Source organism: Eimeria necatrix, genomic scaffold, assembly GCF_000499385.1.
Source record: "Eimeria necatrix Houghton genomic scaffold, Enh_scaff14, whole genome shotgun sequence".
Taxonomy (NCBI): domain Eukaryota; phylum Apicomplexa; class Conoidasida; order Eucoccidiorida; family Eimeriidae; genus Eimeria; species Eimeria necatrix.
The window spans coordinates 118630-137752 of NW_013652137.1; the positions used below are offsets into that span (position 1 = coordinate 118630).

Sequence of the window (19123 nt, forward strand, 5' to 3'; positions counted from 1 at the left end):
CCACAGGGAAGCACACAGTCAAAAAAGGCCTACAGGCAAAAATTAGAGACGAAACTGCGTGTTTTTGCTTTCATACACACTCGACAATCTTATGTTGGCAACGGCAGCTTCTACAGTTGCTGCTCTCCTTTCCTGTGTTGCGGCTGTAGCAGCTTCGAAGTCTGCGGCCTTGCTGCCGCAAGTAGTTACCTCCACAGCGCTGCCGACCCTTCAGGCGCAGCCGTGCTTTTACGAGCACTTTTATAAGTTGATTATCATGATTCCCCTGATAGACCTTATTAGTATCGAAAAGGTCTCTTGGCTTTCCAGGAAGGCTTGCAGTAACGCCAGCAGCGGCAGTAAGGCAAGCACAAACCGGCTGCATTAGACCACACGTCCCACCTATATTGAAACAAAGCCTAGGCTTCTGTTGTGTTCTCTGGAGGGCTCAAATTAAATATTTCAGTTTGAAAAAGTTGAACTAAACTATTTTAGTATAACATGGTTTAACTGTCCCGGTTTGCCTGAATTGACCGGAAAATGACTGCCGGTCCCAAGCGCTGCCGCACGTAGTGACCTTCTGCCCAACTACTGCCAGTGCAAACCGACCGTTATGCTAAATGCACAAAACAATGAACAGTTAAAAATGGATTGCCCTTCGGAGAAGAAGGGTAGAAAAACCCATCATTTCAGCCGCTTCGCCGTGCCCCACGGATCCAGGCACAGGCCGCTACCGGGTACTGCTTGCGGCCGAGAGCTTTGATCACCAAGCTGACCTTAACCAGACGCCTTAATTGTAGGTCATCCTATACACTGCCCATGCAGCATGGGTGAATCTGTGCGGTACGTGAGTGACTACAGATGGCTCAACAAACCGTTCATACAGACACCCCTTGGACTCAAAGACACCCAGTTCAGCCCATTGGCTTGGTTACTGTCCTTGAACCTCTCTCAACATCTCTTCTGGCTGTCTAGTTTGGCTGCACTCCGGCAAGGCAGCACTGCCCTTCTTCGCCCCATGTGCTAGATAAGTATATCTTACGCCTTTACCTCTGATCAGCAGCAGCTGGGTGAGCACCTTACTTGGCAGACGATGCCCAACATGCCTCTCAAACGCCTCCCGTCCTCCAGCATCGCCGCTTGCAGTTCAGAGACTCATTATACCTTTCTTTCCCAAAAATGTTCTGTCTTCCAGCACGGCTCTATCCATCTCGGGGCCTCACTATGCCTTTTTATTCTTGCCCACCCCAGTTGTCTAGATCGCCTATTAATTCAACTGCTCGTCACTACTTATGCTTCAACCCTCACTGTTTATGCCTTTTCGTCAACTCTCACTGCTTATGCTTCTAGCTTTCCTAGTTTCATCTGCTCAAGCCAATCTAATGGGGCTACTCCCGTAGATTGCCAGTCAGTCAGGTGGCAAGCATCCGCTGGCGTGTTCCCTAATGTGCGTACACTCATGTGATGGGCATGCACCCTTTGATCTTCCAAAATGCGCACAGTCTCATTCGTCTAACGATGCGCAGCAAACGATGCGGTAACTTGCGAAGACTGCTAGACAGATCGTTGGCTAGCTGCCGAGAAAGGTGCTGAGCTCGACAGCTAACTCGCAGGCGTTTTAGTCACCTGGCTAACTCAGCAGCTTGCTGGTTATCATAAAGCCGCAAAGAATACTTGGCACTCAATCCCCGGCTGCCGGCTGGTTGGAAGGTCCCGATGGGACCGTTTGAAATCCAAAACGTTACGAATGGCCCCCAAAAACTCACCAAAGTCCGCAAGAGCTCCCGACAATCCAGATGCTAGTGAAAGTTATAGCAGCTGCTATTCTTTCTGGCCTACGCACAGTTGTTCTAAGCAATTGAGGGTTATAGATTTTGGGCGCTCAATGGGAAGGCCCAGTGCGCGAGCCCAGACTGCGCAGTAACGACACCACAGCATATATTTCACTTCTTTGGTGTGGTACCAGCAACAGCAAGCCAGCGAGAAGAACCAGCAAAAGAAGGAAACTGAAAACAGGACGGTAAAACTAAGACAGAGCTGTGTGATTGTAACAGAGAAAACAGCAACAGAAGCTGCAGTAGCTGACCAAACTGAGCGGCAATGCCAAGAGAGCGTGACACTCCGAAGAGGACCGTGTAGAAGTTCTCCTGTTTCAAACCGAAGGCTTGCAATAGAACCCCCGAGTGGCAGTCGACGTTGGGGTAGGGGTTGGACACCTTTCCTAAGGCAGAACGGTGAAAAATCCAGAAAACGGAATACGAGAAAAATAGTAGGCCTCCATCCTTTAGTAATACATGCTGCTCTTCGGAAAGACGTGAAGGGGACACAAGGATAGCTGTTGCAGATATTGAGACAACAGCCAAGAAGACAGCAGCAGCTGCACAAGCGGTATAGGCAGTAGCAGTAGTATGTGCTCACCGGACAGCGTTTCTGGAACGACCTCACGGACGACTTCAAGAAGCCTGAAGTACATCAAGGCATCCACAACTCTGCGTACTCTCAGGAGGTGTCTGCCACCTCTACGGGAATCCTTCAGGAACGTTATGGCCAGTAATGCAGCTAGCCAGACGAGCTAGTCATATTAAAACTAGCAACTCTTTCGGGATAAAAGAGAACCTAGCGTCAGTGGGCCGGCAACTGGACAGCAACCGCGGCATTAGCCGCCAACTTCACGAATATGTACTGCAGCTGCGACAAAAAGAACTGCTCGGCACAAGACGCACTGGAACAGGGGGTCGTGCTGAATGTGTTTCAGAGCAAATTCGCGCTGTAGGGTGAACCTGCAAGTAAAAGAAACAGAAAAAGTAATGGAAGAAGAACCAACTGTCAAGTAATCACAAGAACGATGAAAGCCCTGTGGAGGTGAAGCAACAGCAGCAGCAATACGCAAGAGCAAACGATGAAGCAGCCAAGCCACCACCGCCAGTAACAACAGAACAAGCAGCTGCAAACCTGGGGTCAGTCACCCTGAGGACCGCATGCCCAAATCCAGGAATAACGCCTCCTGCCTTCAGCGTTGCCTGACAGTTTCGAGAGAGGCACAACCGCAGCAGCAGCAAGATATACCGTGCTGCAGAAATCCTGCAAACAGGATGCCTCTTGGATGTTATCGTTTGCCAGGCAACACTGAAGCAGCTGTGACAATGCCAGGAGCAGGCAGCAGTAGCAAACTGTCAAAGTAATAAGAGCTAGAGTCGCGCAGCAGAAGTTGTGAAGCGTTTCCAGGCACAGCAGAGATGATGGCAGCAGCAGCAGGGGCAGCAGAAGAGACCAACGCAACCGCAATGCCAGCTGAAACTACAGCACCACCAGTAGTACACGATCAAATATCGCACCTTGGCTATCTCTCGGATGTTTTCCTTTGTGGGCGGTGACCCCTGCAGCTGTCTTTGAACAGACCGCAGCCAGGCCAAGCACATCTGATTCGCCAATCCATGAAGTGGGCCTAATGAAATGACAGAAACAGCAACAGCAGTGGAAAAAGCAGTGGCAGAGGGAGCTTCACTCGCGTCTTTCTGGACAGCATCCATCTAGGGAAGAGCATGGAAATGTGCTCATGCCGAGAATAGTCGTCGAACACTACGGTGCAGCGCTCAGGGTTCAGGGCTTCGACATTACCGCCAAGTCCACACATGCCGGCAGCAAAGGCAGCGAAAGGATCCGCTAGGGCAGAGCCAACAAGGTGAGCAGCATGGGCAGAAACGTTGCCCCCTGCAGGAAAAACACCAGATGCTGCTGTGGCTGCCACCGTTGCTGCTACCGCTAATGCCGCTTGCTGCTGCTACAACTGTGGCATTTGTATTGCAAAGGGGGGAGAAAAAGGACAAGAGACAGCAGGATCAGCAGAGCCGCACGTTCAGGCAGATGCTTCGGCAAATCGCCCTCCGATATACCATGTGGCAACAAGAAACAAACACACAAAAGCCAAAAAGCATTTGGGCTCCGCAGCGCACGAAGAGGTGGCGCAAGAATGCAGAACACAGAGGCAGATGTTGCACGGAAGGACAGGCACAATAACCAAAATGGGGAGACGCCAATGGCTTTGGCTGTGGTCAAACAAACCTTCATGATCTGCATGCAGCAGCAGGTAGAGGCGCAGAAGCTCCTCCTGTTGCTGTCCCTCAAGGCCTAGCATTCGTGCGAAGTTCGCTGCCTGTGAAAGATAGGCCAGCATAGGCAAAACGCAGACACGAAGTGTTGCTTAATGCATGTACGCCCTCGATCTCAATAAAGTAAGGGGTTACGATTCGAGGCGTGAGGTCTACGATTTGAAGAATGAAGTGCGGATCAGTAAAACTTTCGCTGTCAGACAATTTATCGTACGCCATTTTAGTTGGTTGTCTGCTGCTGCTGCTACAGTGGCAGGGCAACCATTTGGCTGTCTATCAGCAGCAATTTCTAGCGCTACAGATTTGCAGAAGTGCAGCGACAAAATCCCCCAAGGCTATCTTCCTAAAGCTGATCGACATCGAAAGTTTAACGTTCAGCGCTCACAAAATCAAGTTTAGGGTCGGGGCACGGCACACAGCCGTCGCCAAATTTTCTCCTGTAGATGTGAGCAGCCGTCACCGCTGCGCGCGCTACCTGAAAAGGACAAAGGAAACGGCAACACACAGCACTATGGTGCTGAAACTCTGTTCTTCCTGCTGTTGCTGCTATTGCTGCACTTGCTCCTGATGCCCAGGCTGACACGCATGCTTGGCCTGGCGCTGGAGACACGTTCGCTGCGCCATCAGGGAGCTCATTACAGCCGTCGTTGCTGCTGTTGCTGTTTTTTCTGGTGTTGCTAGCAGTGCTGCTGCAGGCGCCGCAGCAGTGCAGCAGTAGCGACTGCACCTAGCAGTACCTTTAGGAAAAGGCAGCAGAAGCAGAAGCACCGGCACCAGCAAGCAAGCTTTAACAGCCAGCAGCATCTGTTCACGGGCGCGTGTAGCTCCCGCACTAACAATTAATGCAAAATAAGTAGCAATAGCAGCTGTAGGTGACAATGTTTACCAGAGCGAGCGCGTCGACAAGCGCCGGCTTCCAGAATTCTTTTTTCCCCACGGAGCCGTTTCCTGTTGCTGCTCTGAAGAATGAGAAGTCTGAGAGGGCAGCAGCTGTAGCAGCAAACGCTGCCATTGGGTGACCATCGGCCGGCAGGGCATCTAATATCGCAGGCACTGCAGCAGGCACTCTCAAGAAACGCTCGTCAGTGTAGCTTCCGAGATGCGTTGGCGCTTTAGCAGAAGCATCCCCAGCAGTGGCAGCAGCAGCTCGAGACCCAGTAGCAGCAGCGGCAGGTACTGTCATCTCATACAGACAACGGTGCAGCAAAGAGACCTCGGACTCGGTAGGCACCTTAGCTGCAAGCACACGCAGCAGTCGCACTCAGAGCAGCAGCAAATGCAGCAGCAGCTACAGCAGCAGCACTAAGCGCACGAGGACGAACACCTGCGACACATTTACTTGAAAAGCAGCGACTGCAATCTGCAGCTAAGGTATTTGCGGAGAAAGACTGTCGGGGCAAAGCGATGAACATGAATTACGGGGCAAAAGGACAGGTAACAGATGAAATAGAAAACAGGCAATAAGAGGGCGAAAGCAGGGCGACCAATACTAAAGCAGGGGCTTTCTAGGAGGCCAACGAGCTGCCTGTACGAACAGAAACAACTAGCAAATAGACGCAGCAGGTGTCAGTGGGTTAAGCCTCAGAATGCGTGCTTTGGTGAGGCTAAGACGCACATGTAAGCAAAAACCAAAGGAGAGCCTCCACCGACGGATAGGCGTGGCTCGCCTGCATCTTGGGCAAATCCTGCAGCAGCAGTTGCCGCATAGCAGTGCCGTGTAACCGAAGACCCAACTCAGGGTCGAGAACAGACGTTTCTGTCAGTAGCGCCGTGAGGCCCCTCATGCCTAAAGGACGACAGCAAACAAATTACCGCAGGCGCGCGTACTTTTGAACACACAGTGGCTTCCATCAGCTGCAGATTAAAGTCCAGGAAGCGGAAGCTGCAGTCACTGCTGAAAGCGACCACTCATCACGCTCCAACCAGCAGTTCCAGAGGTAATCCAAGGCTCGCGGAACCTGGCAGAGGGCACCCAGTCAGGCTGTTGACCTTACCACCAATGACGTTCACAGGGGTCACTGACCCGATCTTCACAGCCCCGTACTCAGCTCGTATGCGCTGCAACCGCTTTTGCTTCTCCGCTGCTGCTGCCATGAGTTGCTCCTGCAGTGTTTCAACTGCCGCACGCACAGCAGCTGCTGCAGAATTTTCCGGCTGTTTAAGACTCTCGCTGGTGCTGCTGCTGAACGGACTTCTAGACGCTCGAATGCCCGTTAATGGCGGCTCTGTTGCTGGCGGTGTCGCCGCTGTTGCTGCAGTTGTTGGCTTGCAATATGACGTCGTTGCCGCCCAAGTGCGGTAGGCGCATGCTCCTGTTGCTGCGGTACCGCCGCACGGCAGCGACGAGCCCTTAGAAGGGCCCAACAGGAAACGCACAAGGGGGGCCCTCATGATGCTCGTGTTTACGGCAAGGAAAGCCTACAGTCTGCAACGTAAACCTTGGAATTTCCAATTTGCAATACGGGGATACGGTGCAACAATAGAGGTTTGTGCTTATGATTTTTTTGTGTGGAATTTCACCGAACTGCAGCCTTTGCTCGGGTCGGGGCTGGCGGAAGCTCGGGATTCGTCACATTTGTATGCTCACCCAAATAACGTTAGGTAGGCTTCCAGTTTTTTTAGTTTTCCGTTATTATGCTGATTTATGATTATACCTATTTAGAAGGAGCTTCTTCCGTTGCTCCTGTGCCTTGTCTCTCTAAGCTCCCTGTGCCGACATGCTACCTGCGGAAAAGGGCCGCTGCGGTAGGGACCAGGAGCAATTCTTTCCGGTCCTTCCTCACTCTTTCAACCTTTGAAAAATTAAGAAAAGTGCAAAATGCGCAAGTAGGTGCAAACTGAAGGCTTTAGTGCACTCATTTGTGCTCCCCCTTCTGATTCGAAATAAACAGAATAGGTACTCGCGTGACAGATTGGCCAAACTGTCTTCATTTTCGCTATAGACTAGTCCAGTTGGATGCACAAACACTAATATATGGTTTCTCACTAGAAAAGAGAAGACGGTGGGCTGATCAAACGGTGGATGTTGACTTTTCGTTTACTGGCAACGTAATGTTCATGAGGAAGAATGAATCAATTTCGTGTCTTTTCAGCTTGTATGACGTAAGGGCCCTAATGCTCATCTTGTCTAATGAGTTGAGAGTTTGGTGTTATGTCTAAAAAAAGGTATTTAGAGCCCAGCACTTTGTAGTCTCAGTTCGCACATTTGCCTTCAAATGCCTAGCGACCACAAATTTTTCCTGTCCGAAATCTCATCAACGGAATGGAATACCAAACAGGTAAGTGGGAGAGGCGCTGTCGTAGACGTAGAAACAATGGCACGAACGATTCAGCTATTGCCTTCATCAGGGAAGACGAGGTTCCCAGGATTTGTCATCACGGTTACACGATTATGCAGGAATATCCCAGGACTTGTTTTATTACCATAATTGAAGGCGTGCGATTAGACGGTCGCAGCAAAAACGAAGAAAATCACGGCACCTCAATGGACGCCGATCAAAATGCCTCGCGCCACAAAAATATGCGTATTTAGTAATTTCCATGGAGGGCTCCCGTGCGAAATTGGGACACCACCATAGCACGAATGCAACGTGCAGCAATTCCAAGTAAAGTGAAGAAAGAACTAGAAAAATATATCGCTAAGCACTGCTTTGTTTAGCTGGACACACTTCTCAAGGCTTACTAGCATCAAATTACATGGTATTTAACGAATCTGAATATGATCGCTCTCGGCTGTTGACTTGTCGACGTCAAATAAGTCACCTAGAGACAGCTTTAGCAGGTTTGATGTTCACGGAAAGGGACAGAAAATAGGCACATGCCAGTAGATATATTTGGCTGCGAAATTAAAGCGGACAGCTATCATTTTGAAGCAAGGAAGCGAAAAGATTGCCTCTACAGAGTCCGCCACAACCAAAACGCGGATATACTGTTTATAACTTTTTCTGTGAGCTCAAGCAGGTGTGATGTCGTGTGCATCGCATCTATGAGAGAAAGGAGATACGAAGACAATGGAGACACAAGCATGATCATATGTGGGTACATCTGTTTAAGCTCCCAGGCCTTGAGAAATATAGCGCGCAGCTCGGTGCTGGCAAAACACATTAAGGGACTCCGTAGGCCATCCTACAGACCCGACTGGTGCGTGGTAGGACACCAATGAGTTAGTCGTGAATTTTCATAGGCAGCAATATGACGTTGCCGCCCACCTCGCGCCTGACGTTCCACCCGGTTGGATGGGTAGCTTCCATGATGCAGACCCCCGGGGGTGCGCGCAGCCACGCGCCAGCTAGCGGCTTGCATCCTTGGCTCACTGAGCCCAGAGCCTGTTCCTGCATATCCCACGGTACTTGACGGAGTAGTTGGTCGGTGAGTCAAGGGCCGCATCCCATGTCTTGTATTGCCTCGGCGGTTTTGAGGGGCCCGAGGCTCCTGTCTTACGTTGCGACGCGGTGGGTGCACAAGAGTGTTAATAGGACGCTGACACACGACAGAGCAGCATGCAAAACATGCTAAGCAATTGAAGAGAAAGTCTTCTCAAGCAAATCTTTTACCTAGCCCAACAGTGTTGCTGCCTCATCAAGCGCTGAATAAGTGGGATGCTGTGTACCTCGGATTCATAGGAGATGCTCAAATTGTGAAAAATAAGCATTGAAGGGTCATTCAGAAGCTGTGCACAACAGGGTTGAGACGAAGTTGAGCCATTCAGATTTCAGGAAAATAATGAGGCTCGTGCATGCTATGGCCTGTAAGCTTCATTCGTGAAAATAGCAGACACCCCGGTGCACACTGGCGGGGAATAGCAAGAGTAGGACTCACGTTTTCATGAGCAAGCGCAATTCTTTGAAATTCAGTCATAGCGTGTGAAGCCACAGGCGGGTTCCGCATTCCCGTGTTTCGATGTTGCATCTGAATTAGTAAGCAATAGGTATTCGCAGACAAGGATGCCAGACGTACATGCACTTGTGAAATGTGGAAACATAAATAGATGTAAATGAAGGCTCAAGTTCACTGCTGTGGTGGTGCGAGTGAGAATTAGTCCTAGTCAAAGAAGCTTAGAAATCAGGTTACGCAAGGTGGCCTGTGGGTACTTACTTGGGGCCACACGGCCCTTTCACGTTGCAGGCTCATATGGGCCTCAGCTAGATCCAGCTGCCTCTGCGCGGCATTGGACCTAGCTCTTCCGCACCGATTCCTGCGTCTGGGGGCAGAATAGTGCTGCCACTTTTGCTCGCAGAAAATTGGCGGCTGTACAGCTGCAGCAGCTTGCCGATAAATTTCTTCAAGAGGAAAATCAGGCTCTGCAGGTGCTCCCCAGGCGGGCGCTCTGCCTGTTGAAGAAGGGCTCCAAGCATCGTCAGTGCCTGATTAAGTGGCGAAAGCGAACGCAGTGGAGTCTGTCGCAAAAGAACGGGGACAAGATGAACAGTAATACCTTTACACTGCAGTGCCATAGCACCATTTAGTGTCTGAGCACTTACATGCTAAGTGAAGGTCTTGAGAAATTTCGTCGAACTCGGCCTCTGCCCTCAAGGTTTCAAAGAACGTGTTAGGAGTATGATCCTGTTGCGGCTCTTGTTCCGCTGTAGTCGTGGTATTGGCGTCACTGAGGTCTAATGGTGCTGGTTGGGAGGTATGAGTGGCCCATGGAGCTTGCTGAGTGCTTGGACAAGCAGACATTAGCACGATTAAGCAGCTCAAGGCAGCTAGAGCTGCAGTAGTCTCCATCTGTAGAGAGGTTAGCTCCGTGGAGATCTGCAAGAGGAAAGCTCACAGAGTGCAACACGCCTGTGAGATATACGAGGGGCGCCTCATGCCCATTAATGTCTTATAACAAAGGGAAACCTGTGATATCTGTGGATTTCAGGGAGAATAAATGCGGTATGAGCTCTGCGTGATTGCAGTACTCCGAACTCTCAGAAGACACGAGGCACTTGGGAATCATTTCCGCTTGGTAGCGAAAAGCCACTGAAAAGAGGGTGAGACATAGATCTAAATATAAAATTCATCAAAATTTCAAACAAAGTTGGCCCGAGAATTGAGAGATCTCCGCTTTATATCATGAGCCGTCTTTGCCGAGAGCCCTGCACGGTCTCCGAAGGCACGAACGAGCACTTGCTGATTACTTACAGTTGAGGCGTGAGTCAAGGGCAAAGCAAAGTATCATTTAATTTAAACTCATGAACTGGTTTCAAATCGACGATTTAAAAGTGAAAATTTTCGGCGGCATGGAGGGGCCTCTGGCTGACCAGTCCTGCTGACCGCAAAGGGGACCAGGGCATATCCAATGCCCAGGCATTCGTTACAGGGAGGCACCTTGACCAGTGAAAGTGATCTTAATTTACATAAATGTTCTTCGGATTTATACTAAATGATTTGGTAAAGATAATTTTAAGTGTTCAAAGAATGCGGTTGTGCTTTGGTCAAATGTTACACTCCCAGTGCTGATCACTGTCCGATCGAAGCGCCGGCTTTCGCACGCACCAATTGAAACTATAGAAGCAGCCGGAAGAGATAAGTAGTCACTGCGTGCTTTTGCATTAAAATAGAAGTAAAAATGCTCCCCATAATATTTTTCGCTCTCCCGCTATCGGAAAGGCGGCCGCTGTCCGCGACGCACCACGAAGCAGCCGATCACGACGGAGGCAACCAATCAGCAGGCGCCCTCAGTATTCTCCAATCACCAAGTGCGCATAGGATGGGACTAAACTGTACCAAAAAGCCATCGTCGCACTTCAGAGTTGCCGTGAGTTGCTCAGAAGCGAAAAAAGAACGACAATTTGCAAACGCAGTCCCTTCATCGACCACACGATGTATTGTCCGCTGGCTGATAGATCTTCGTAACTTGCTCACCGCAGGATATTGCACAGTGAGCAGTACTGCTTTTCAACCAGCCTCGCCTCTCATTCTTAAGTAGAAAGGTGCTGCTTTTCGTCAATAACTTACAGATTTGCTGACAGAGAGCCTTCAAAGCCGCCTCTACATTCCGTTGTTCCAAAACATGAAAAAGAAACGTAGAGCCAAATAAGTTATTGTCTTGCAGATTAGAGCATGTACGCAGACAGGAAAGAAAGCAAAGACTATCCCGCTGCCGTGGCAGCAGCTGCTGCTGCCGGCTGTTTATTGCGGTCGCAACAGAACTGTTAAGTTAAAACTAAACGAAAAGAACCAACGCGAAACAGGAGCAGCACGGCGTCCCGTAGGGATTAAAATTTAAGACTTTCCTTCGGCCCCTCCTGCCGCCGCAACAGGTGACGAAGGTGCCCCTAATGAGGACGCAGGCGAGGGAGACTGGCTCCCTCCCACTGAGCCCTCTATTTGTTGCTTAGAGGCGGGCAATCCGTCACTCTGAGGAGACCCTCTAGGCTGCTTCGGGGGACCTTGAGATCTCCAGCTTGTGGAGGAGGCCGACGGGCGGTGCGCCTCGTTATGGTGTAGCTGCTGTTGCAGCTGTTGCTGCTGCTCCGACGGGTCCTGACGCCTACTCGCGGGCTGTCGTGCACGCCGTTCCCTTGTAGGCGCACTGACAGTCCCTTCGACATGTTTTCTACTCCCAACCACTTGCTGCGGCTGCGGCTGCTGCTGTTGCTGCTGCTGTTGCTGCTGCTGGTCGCCCTCAGGATGTGCCTTTTCCAGCTGTTCGTGGTCTGGGGAAGCATTCGGGGCCTCGGGAAACCCCGTGCTGCTCCTACTTCGCGTATCACCGCGAGATATGCTTCTTGTGATGTGGCCCTTAGCCCTGTTTGGCCCATCCCCGGCGGCTGACGTTGCGCTAGCTGGCCGACCGGACAGATGCTGATGCTGATGTTGCTGCTGGTGCTGCCTGTTTTGCAGGTGCCGACGACTTACTGGGGTATCTGAAGATTCCCTTGGTCCCGCCCCCCCAGCGTGAGATACGCTGCCTGCAGAGGAACTCTTGCCAGTCTCATGGCCTCCTTGAGAGGCCCCCGTCCAGCGGCCACTACGCGCCCTGTGAGTCGGTGAAGCAGCAGCAGCAGCAGTGGAGCCTGCTGCTGCTGCTGTAGCTGACGCTGGGTCGGGCCCTGCAGCATCGGCAGCGCCTGACTTTGCCTCTCCCCTGCTGCTGCTGCTACTACTACTACTACTAGTTCGCGGATGGGCCCCATTAGAGGCGGATACCAAACGAGAAGAAGGAGTCTGCGGAGATCCTTCGGCTGCTCTTTCCGCTGCTGCTGCCTCTTCGAGTTGTCTGGCAGCCTGACGCTCTTGCTCGGCCTGTGACAACGAATCGGCAGTAGGCAGAACTCCAGATGAAACCGAAGCAGCAGCAGCAGCGGCAGTAGCAGCAATAACGGGAGGGCCATTTGCGCATATAGCTACAGCACCTTCCAAACACCGCCCTGGTGCCTGAACAACAGCAGAGGCGGCCCTGGGGGCAATTCTTGTCTAGCGGTGCTGGAACGAACAAGATCTCACAATTCTGTGTCTCTTCTCAACTTCTCTATTGTTCGCAATGATCGCCAGAATGCGCCTGTCTAGAGCCTCCTCCTGCTGGAGGTCTCGCTGCCGCGGTGCAGGGGGCCCCTGGAGGCCACCTTGTCCCCCTCCCTGTGAACGCCCGTGACCTGAGATAGCAAAACATGAGAGGGCAGCAGAAATAGGCGTTATAGCACAGTCTGAGTTGCTGCAATGCTGTTGCTCTCTTTCTGGTGCTGCTGTTCCTGCATCTTCACCATGACGTACTTGTTGCTGAAGATGAGGCCCCACCTCTGGAGCCTCTGGCGGAGTCGCCATGGGCCCCCGAGAATCCTTCGCCAGGGCAGCTTACCCCAAACCGACTCTGCTGCTGACGACCCCCTCTACGCGGCTTCTGTTGCTGTTGCTGATGATGATCTGGAGGGTACTGGCGCAATGGGCCGCGGTCGTGCCTTTGGTGGTGTTGTGCTGCACCAGTCGCCCCTGGAGCGGCTGCGTGCCTTTGCGGTCCGTCTCCTCGCAGCTGTTGTTGTTGCGGTCGGTCCCTCTCTGGCTGGCTGCTTCGGCTTTGCAGTGAATGACCTCCAGCCGGAGTCCCTCTTGCGTCTTGCAGTGGGACCCTGCCGTGATGCCTACGCGCGGATTGCTGTGGCTGCTGCTGCTGCTGCAGCGCATTGCCACCGCTGTGCTGAGGCATGCGTTCTGCAGATAACGTAGTCGAACAGTCAGAAGCCCTAGGTAGAGCGCCGCCGGCAGCGTGGTGTTGCTGCTGCTGCTGTGGCGGAGGCGGCGGCGGTGTGCTACTTTGGCAGAATTCTGCAGGTGCTGCTGATGCGGCAGGCGCAACAACTGCTGTTACTGCTGGCCCCGCTTCTGTTGCGCTGCTCCGGTTGGTCCTGCCACCCCTGCTCCGCGCGCTGCTCACTTTCGGGGCTCCTTGGACTGGCTGTCTCGTCCTAGTGCTATCGCTTCCCCTCTGCTGCTGCTGCTGCTGTTGCTGCTGCTGGTGTGGCGGCTGCGGGAGTTGCTGCTGCACTGCAGGTTCATCTGACTGGCTCCGGGCTTGCTGCTTACGCTGGTCTTGCTGATGCACTTGCTGGTCAGCAGCAGCAGCAAACTCTCCATCATACATTTTGTGGGACTGAGGGACTCGGCCTACGTCTGCTGCTGTTCCCGCTGGAAGCTGCTGTTGGTCGTGGTGCCGCTGCGGCTCCCCCTGGAGCACCTGCTGCTGCATCTCTTGGTGGTGAGTGGGCTTGACCTGCTCGTGCACCTTCGGCTGCTGCAGCTGCTGCTGCTGCAAAGCTTGCAAGTGCTGCTGCTGCTGCAACTGCTGCATTTGCGGCAACAAGGCAGCTGGGACTCCGTATGCCGCCGCGAGCTTGGCCTGCTGCGCCAGGGTATACGCGTATGGCTGTTGCTGTAGGTACGGATCTTGCTGTTGCATATGCTGCTGCAATTGCTGCAGTTGCAGTTGTTGCTGAAGCACAAGGGCCTGCTGCTGCTGCAGCTCAATGGGAGACCCTCCTGGCTGCTGCATGGCGTATATCATTGGCATTTGCATTTGCTGTAGCTGCTGTTGCTGCTGGAGTTGCTGCTGTTGTATTTGCTGCAATTGCTGCTGCTGCAGTTGCTGCTGCTGCAGCTGCTGCTGCTGCAGCTGCTGCTGGTCCAGACTGCCAAGCGGCCCAATGTCGCTAAAGTAGGGCGGCAGAGGCCCCAGCTGGGTAGCGACGCCCATTTGCTGCAGTTGCTGAAGGTGCTGAAGCTGCTGCAGGGCTGTGTTTGTTGCAGCAGCTGCTGCAGGGGTCATGCTACCGTAAAGCGATGGTGCTGCTGCGGCTGCGGCTGCTGCATACGCGGCTTCATATGCAGCAACGCTGCTCCCATATGGATCTAGAACTTGCTGCTGCTGCAGATGCTGCTGCTGCAGAAGCTGCTGGTGCTGCGCATGTTGCTGCTGCATCAACTGTTGCTGGTGTCTACTCTCCTCTTGCTGCTGTCTCGAAGCTGCTGCAGCAGCAGCAGCAGCAGCCTCCATCTGATAACTGTCCCTTGCATATGTTGGTGGACCTGCCTGAGGACCCTCATGGGGGTTCTGCAGCTGTTGCGTGTATGGCTCATCTGTATCGTTGACCGCTGTGCTCTGATGGCGCTGTTGTTGCTGCTGTTGCTGCTGCTGTTTTTTGGAGCCTTCGGAGCGCCATATCTCCTTCGACCCCCGCTGCTGCCTCGCCGAAGGCGCCTCAGAAGCCCCTGGTGCAGGTCTGGCCCCTCTGCGGGGCCCAGGAGGCCCTTCTCCCGGATATGGCATTTGCTGCGGGGCAGATGCACACAAATAACACACACTGACTGCTGCCCGAGTCCCGCCGCTGCTGACGACGTGAAGGTGCGGCAGCAGCCGCAGCTGTTCCCTCTTGTCAGTGTATCGTACGTGTATGCCTGTTTCACTGGTGTCACGTGGCTCTGTATCGTATAAGTTAGACTTTAGTGCACTTGCCAGCCGCTGCACCCGCGATTAGCCTGAAGTGAGGGCAGCAGAAAGAATGGAAAGTATACGTACATCTGCAGGCTCACAATACAGCTACCGCTGCACAAACGGCTGCAGCCGAATAGAATAGTCTTTTGTGTGTTGCTGCTGCGGGTATTGCAGGAGCAGCAACAGCCACCCCCTTGTTGCAGGGGGGGCAGCTGAGTGCAGCGAATCGTGGGGGGCCCCGCTGCTGATGTGGTTGCAATGTAGGTCCCCTGGGCTGCATGTCTTTGAGTTGTTGTGACTATCTAACCATCTCCTTTTCTTGGGGCCCCTTGCATGCGTTGCTGCAGCTTGGGGGCCCCGCTGCGAGCACCTGCTGCTGCTGCACTGCTGCCCCCACAGCAACAGAGCTGGGGCTGGAAAAGCTACTGTTGTGGCCGAACCACTCGGTTATTCCTGTTCCCATTAGTTCAAGGGAGAATTATACAAATGTTTTTTAAATTTTTGTTAAGTCCTGCTTGATTTGTGGTTTGCAGATATGTGTCGTCCCGTGCTCCCTCGTCACCGGCCACCGTTTGCAGCGCAAATAACTGGAAATATACAAAATGTGCAGTGGAATATAGGATTGGCTTCCACAAAATTGTGGGAAATCACAACCACGTCTGAGCACGTAAGTGCTGGGCTCATCGCTACGTTTCGCGCCGAACGGGGTTAAAGTGTACGTCAGACGCACTTTGAGACCTCACTCTTCGCAAGCAGAAAAGAGTGCGGTGTGCAGCTTGGAGATGCATGAGTACGTGCTTCTTGGATATGTATTGATAAGCAAAAATATTGTGTAGGCAAAGAGGCATGGCCTGCCGAGGCTGGAGAAAGTCGCGTGATTGGTAGAATTGTACCCATTGTAGTGAACAGCAAAGTATGAGGTCTGCAGAGCGACTCTTCGCCCAGAGAGCCGATAAGTGATAAGTAGTGGGCAAAACTTTCAGAAATTCAACGTTGGAGAATGTCTTGACCTCGGACTGTATGACATATTCTGGCTGAGTACTTCGGCCCACAAATCCCCTGAGAACGAGTAGAATACTGACTTATCGGAAAACACCGGCCCAATCAACAGGCCACATTGATGAGCTTAGCTCAGCGTCTTGGCACTCCAGTGGGAGGGGCCATGCCTGGGAAATGGCAAATAAGCCTAGGAGGCGAAGGCAGGCATGTGCCTTGCACGTAACAACCAGTGACCAATAATTGTCGGCGGCGCAGTTTCTTTGCAGGAACAAGTAGTGCCGTATATCTGCTTTCAATTTTGCCGTCTTTATTCTGCAGTGCTCTCCTGCTCTTCTCTGCCGAAGAATAAATCCTTAGAGGCATGGGGAAGGAGGCTTTCCTTCTTGAGACTGTGCTTGCTAGTTACTACGTTGCCTCCGTTTACTGTCTTTGCAATAAAATGCGATGTTAGCCTGCATGCTTTTAGCCAGTTCCATGGCGCATGATGCTTGTTCTAGTAGCTAAATCCCAGGTCGTTCGAGCAGCTTTGCAGTCAAGTGCTCCGCCGGTTTCTGCTGGAGCGACTAGCTGCCTGAATTTTCCCCCATGCCTCCTACGGTGCTGTCACTAGTATATACGGAGACGCCTGACTCGTGAAGCGTAACTTGGATTGCGCACTGAATAATTCTGCGGCGAAAAACAGTGCGCATTGAGCTCTGGCTTTGCCATGTCTTTCAAAGCTACTTAATATATGTTAAAGGACATCTTAGGCTCTACACATGCAGTGTCACGATGCGGCAAACTCACATTAGGTCACTACGCTATCGAGCAGTATGGCCTTAGATTTGATGCAGCGCCGCCAAGAAATCATAGGTTTAGTTCTGTTCTACATACCGTGCCTGCAAATTGTGCGCCGCCTTCTCACTTTTAAAATCATGTCCCACAAGAAGAACCCACAGCGTTGATTCCTAGGATTGGCGAGACAGTCACGAGGTATGTTCGCAGCAATGCGACTGACAAAGGAACAGAATAGTGAAGCCGCAATTGAAAGTTGTCGCAGGCGCAATATCTCTACAGAATAGTGAAACCGCAAATGAAAGTTGTCGCAGGCGCAATATCTCTACCCTCAGCCCACGGCTGTACATTTCAGTATGGTTTCAAGGCCAACACATACATACCGACAAGCTTGCGAACAAGCAACGCGCACTAATGGACAGAGGATATGGACAGAGCTAGTGAGTCTGGAAACTATGCCGCTTCCACGTTTTTTATTTGTTAAAGAGTGGACAACAGAGTCAGCCAACAACAAATATAGCTGCTCGAACTACAAACGCGAGAGACTGAAGGGACAATGCACCAGCTTTGGGGCTTTTACGGAGACAACAAAAGTCAGGCCGTAGCTCTTTAGTCCGGGTTTTTTGCATCGGAGGTTATTGGCATCTAAAAAAACTGAATGATCGACTCTAGGGAAATTGAATGATCGACTCTAGGGACCCTAGAAAAGTGCAGCGTGGCCCATAACTCCAGAGGCACTGGCGGCCTATTGCAGATGCAGACAAGCAAAAAGCCCAGTTACTTTAGGCAATGCGGAAGGGCTCAGAAGTGTCTCGAGTGTACATATTGGAGAAGGCCAAGGCTGGTGTGCATGGCACAAAAGAATTGAAACCCTCCTGTTGTAAGACTCCGGAAAAGCTAGGGAGTAGGGAAAGCAACATCAGTATCACAAAAAGACTCAGAGGATTCAAATTCGCTTTTTTTCGGGCCAGCTCTTGCGCTCCGATAACCGTAAGAAATCAGTGGAGGAGACGAGAAGAAGCCAAGAAAGCACTGGCTGCCAAACGGTGGAGTCATTTCCCGTATAGCAGGGGACGAGTGCATGATTAAGGCGCCTATGTGCTGACCTAAGCGCAAGTTATGTGGAAATATACCTGAAGAAATTTCGGTGAATTGGTTCATTTTGTTTGATGCGTTGGGGAACGGCATGGGCCCATGCTGCCTTGTTGGTTTCTGCTGCCCATTCCTTTTTTTCCGCTACCGAAACTCATTCGAAGCGGGCATTGAATATTTTGTTTTCCAGCTATTTTCCCTTCTAATTTTTCACAAGTCGTAGGAGCGTAGCACAATGTGGAAAACGGGCAAATGAGAACTTAACACCTTGAAGCACAAGCGCTAAACGCTGCTTGCACGAGCACAGTTAGATGTGGCATTTCACCGCAGCCTATGCAACACCTAGAAACTCAGTCAGAATCCTCATACCGAAGAGCAACCTTTCCCGAATTAAATATTTCAAGTACCCAAACCATGAAGTCGTGCTAAGTAGGCCAATGGACTAATGCACCTCTGCACGGCAATAGGATCGCCACTCGTCTCAAGGCATGCGTGCCCATATTTCACATGAGTAGTGATTATATTACACAAAACAGACCAATGCGCCTGGGGAAGGAGTGCATGCCGTTCCCTTAAGTGGTCACCCCGCGGGCATTGGGTGGTGTAGGCTCATACATCGATAGATCTGTTTAGCCATTCAGGAATACCTGAGCAAAGATTCAAGAGGACTAGAGAAGGATGAGCATTAGTAGAAGACACTTTGGTAACAGTACCACTGAGGTGCTACAGCTTGTCTGTCGTCAGCCGGCACCGACCCGCACGCTGCTGCATGGGGCCCTCTGTTCATTTTTTTGAGGCCGTTTATCCATTTGGCGTAGGTCCTTGGGCATATATGGCTAATTCAGGGAATTGCTCAGCATCTAGATGAACAGCTTTGCTGCTTTCGCAGTAGTGCCCACCCACGGGGAGGCAACTGCTAGCGGCCTTGTCCGCGCAGTCGCAGGCGACAGCAAGCAGCAACGGCGGCAAGACCAACAACGGCAGCAAATGCTGCAGGGAGCCACATCTGCATGCTGTCGCTGCAAATAATGCTACTGAAAAAGGAGCAGCGCCAGAGCTTTCCAGCTTCCGACCACTCCGCTGAGTCATCTGGGACTACGGCTGCAGCAGCAGAAGACTTTGTAGGGAGCCATACATTTATTTATTTGTCTTTGAAAGGTTTTGTCCCATCCATTCGTGTCTTCTTTTGCTCTCAACTTCCCACAGATCGCCTGGAGTGCACATCGTGGGGTGAGCCCCACCACAAACCGGCAGG

General features: G+C 51.9%; 2 protein-coding genes across 2 annotated transcripts; both read right to left on the reverse strand.

Moving 5' to 3' along the window:
* Nucleotides 1-1800: 1800 nt before the first annotated feature.
* On the reverse strand, nucleotides 1801-6479 carry ENH_00015660 (citrate synthase, putative; the record flags this gene model as incomplete). The annotated part of the gene is made up of 12 exons (XM_013579017.1): nucleotides 1801-1892; nucleotides 2066-2200; nucleotides 2398-2441; nucleotides 2703-2759; nucleotides 2932-2999; nucleotides 3315-3424; nucleotides 3598-3690; nucleotides 4042-4132; nucleotides 4474-4563; nucleotides 4975-5324; nucleotides 5704-5874; nucleotides 6083-6479. 12 exons carry the CDS (start codon nucleotides 6477-6479, stop codon nucleotides 1801-1803), a joined length of 1698 nt encoding a protein of 565 aa, XP_013434471.1.
* A 4821-nt stretch (nucleotides 6480-11300) lies between these two features.
* Nucleotides 11301-14838, reverse strand: ENH_00015670 (hypothetical protein, conserved; the record flags this gene model as incomplete). The annotated part of the gene is made up of 3 exons (XM_013579018.1): nucleotides 11301-12323; nucleotides 12525-12673; nucleotides 12792-14838. The coding sequence occupies 3 exons, from the start codon at nucleotides 14836-14838 to the stop codon at nucleotides 11301-11303; spliced, it is 3219 nt and encodes a 1072-aa protein (XP_013434472.1).
* Nucleotides 14839-19123: the final 4285 nt, after the last annotated feature.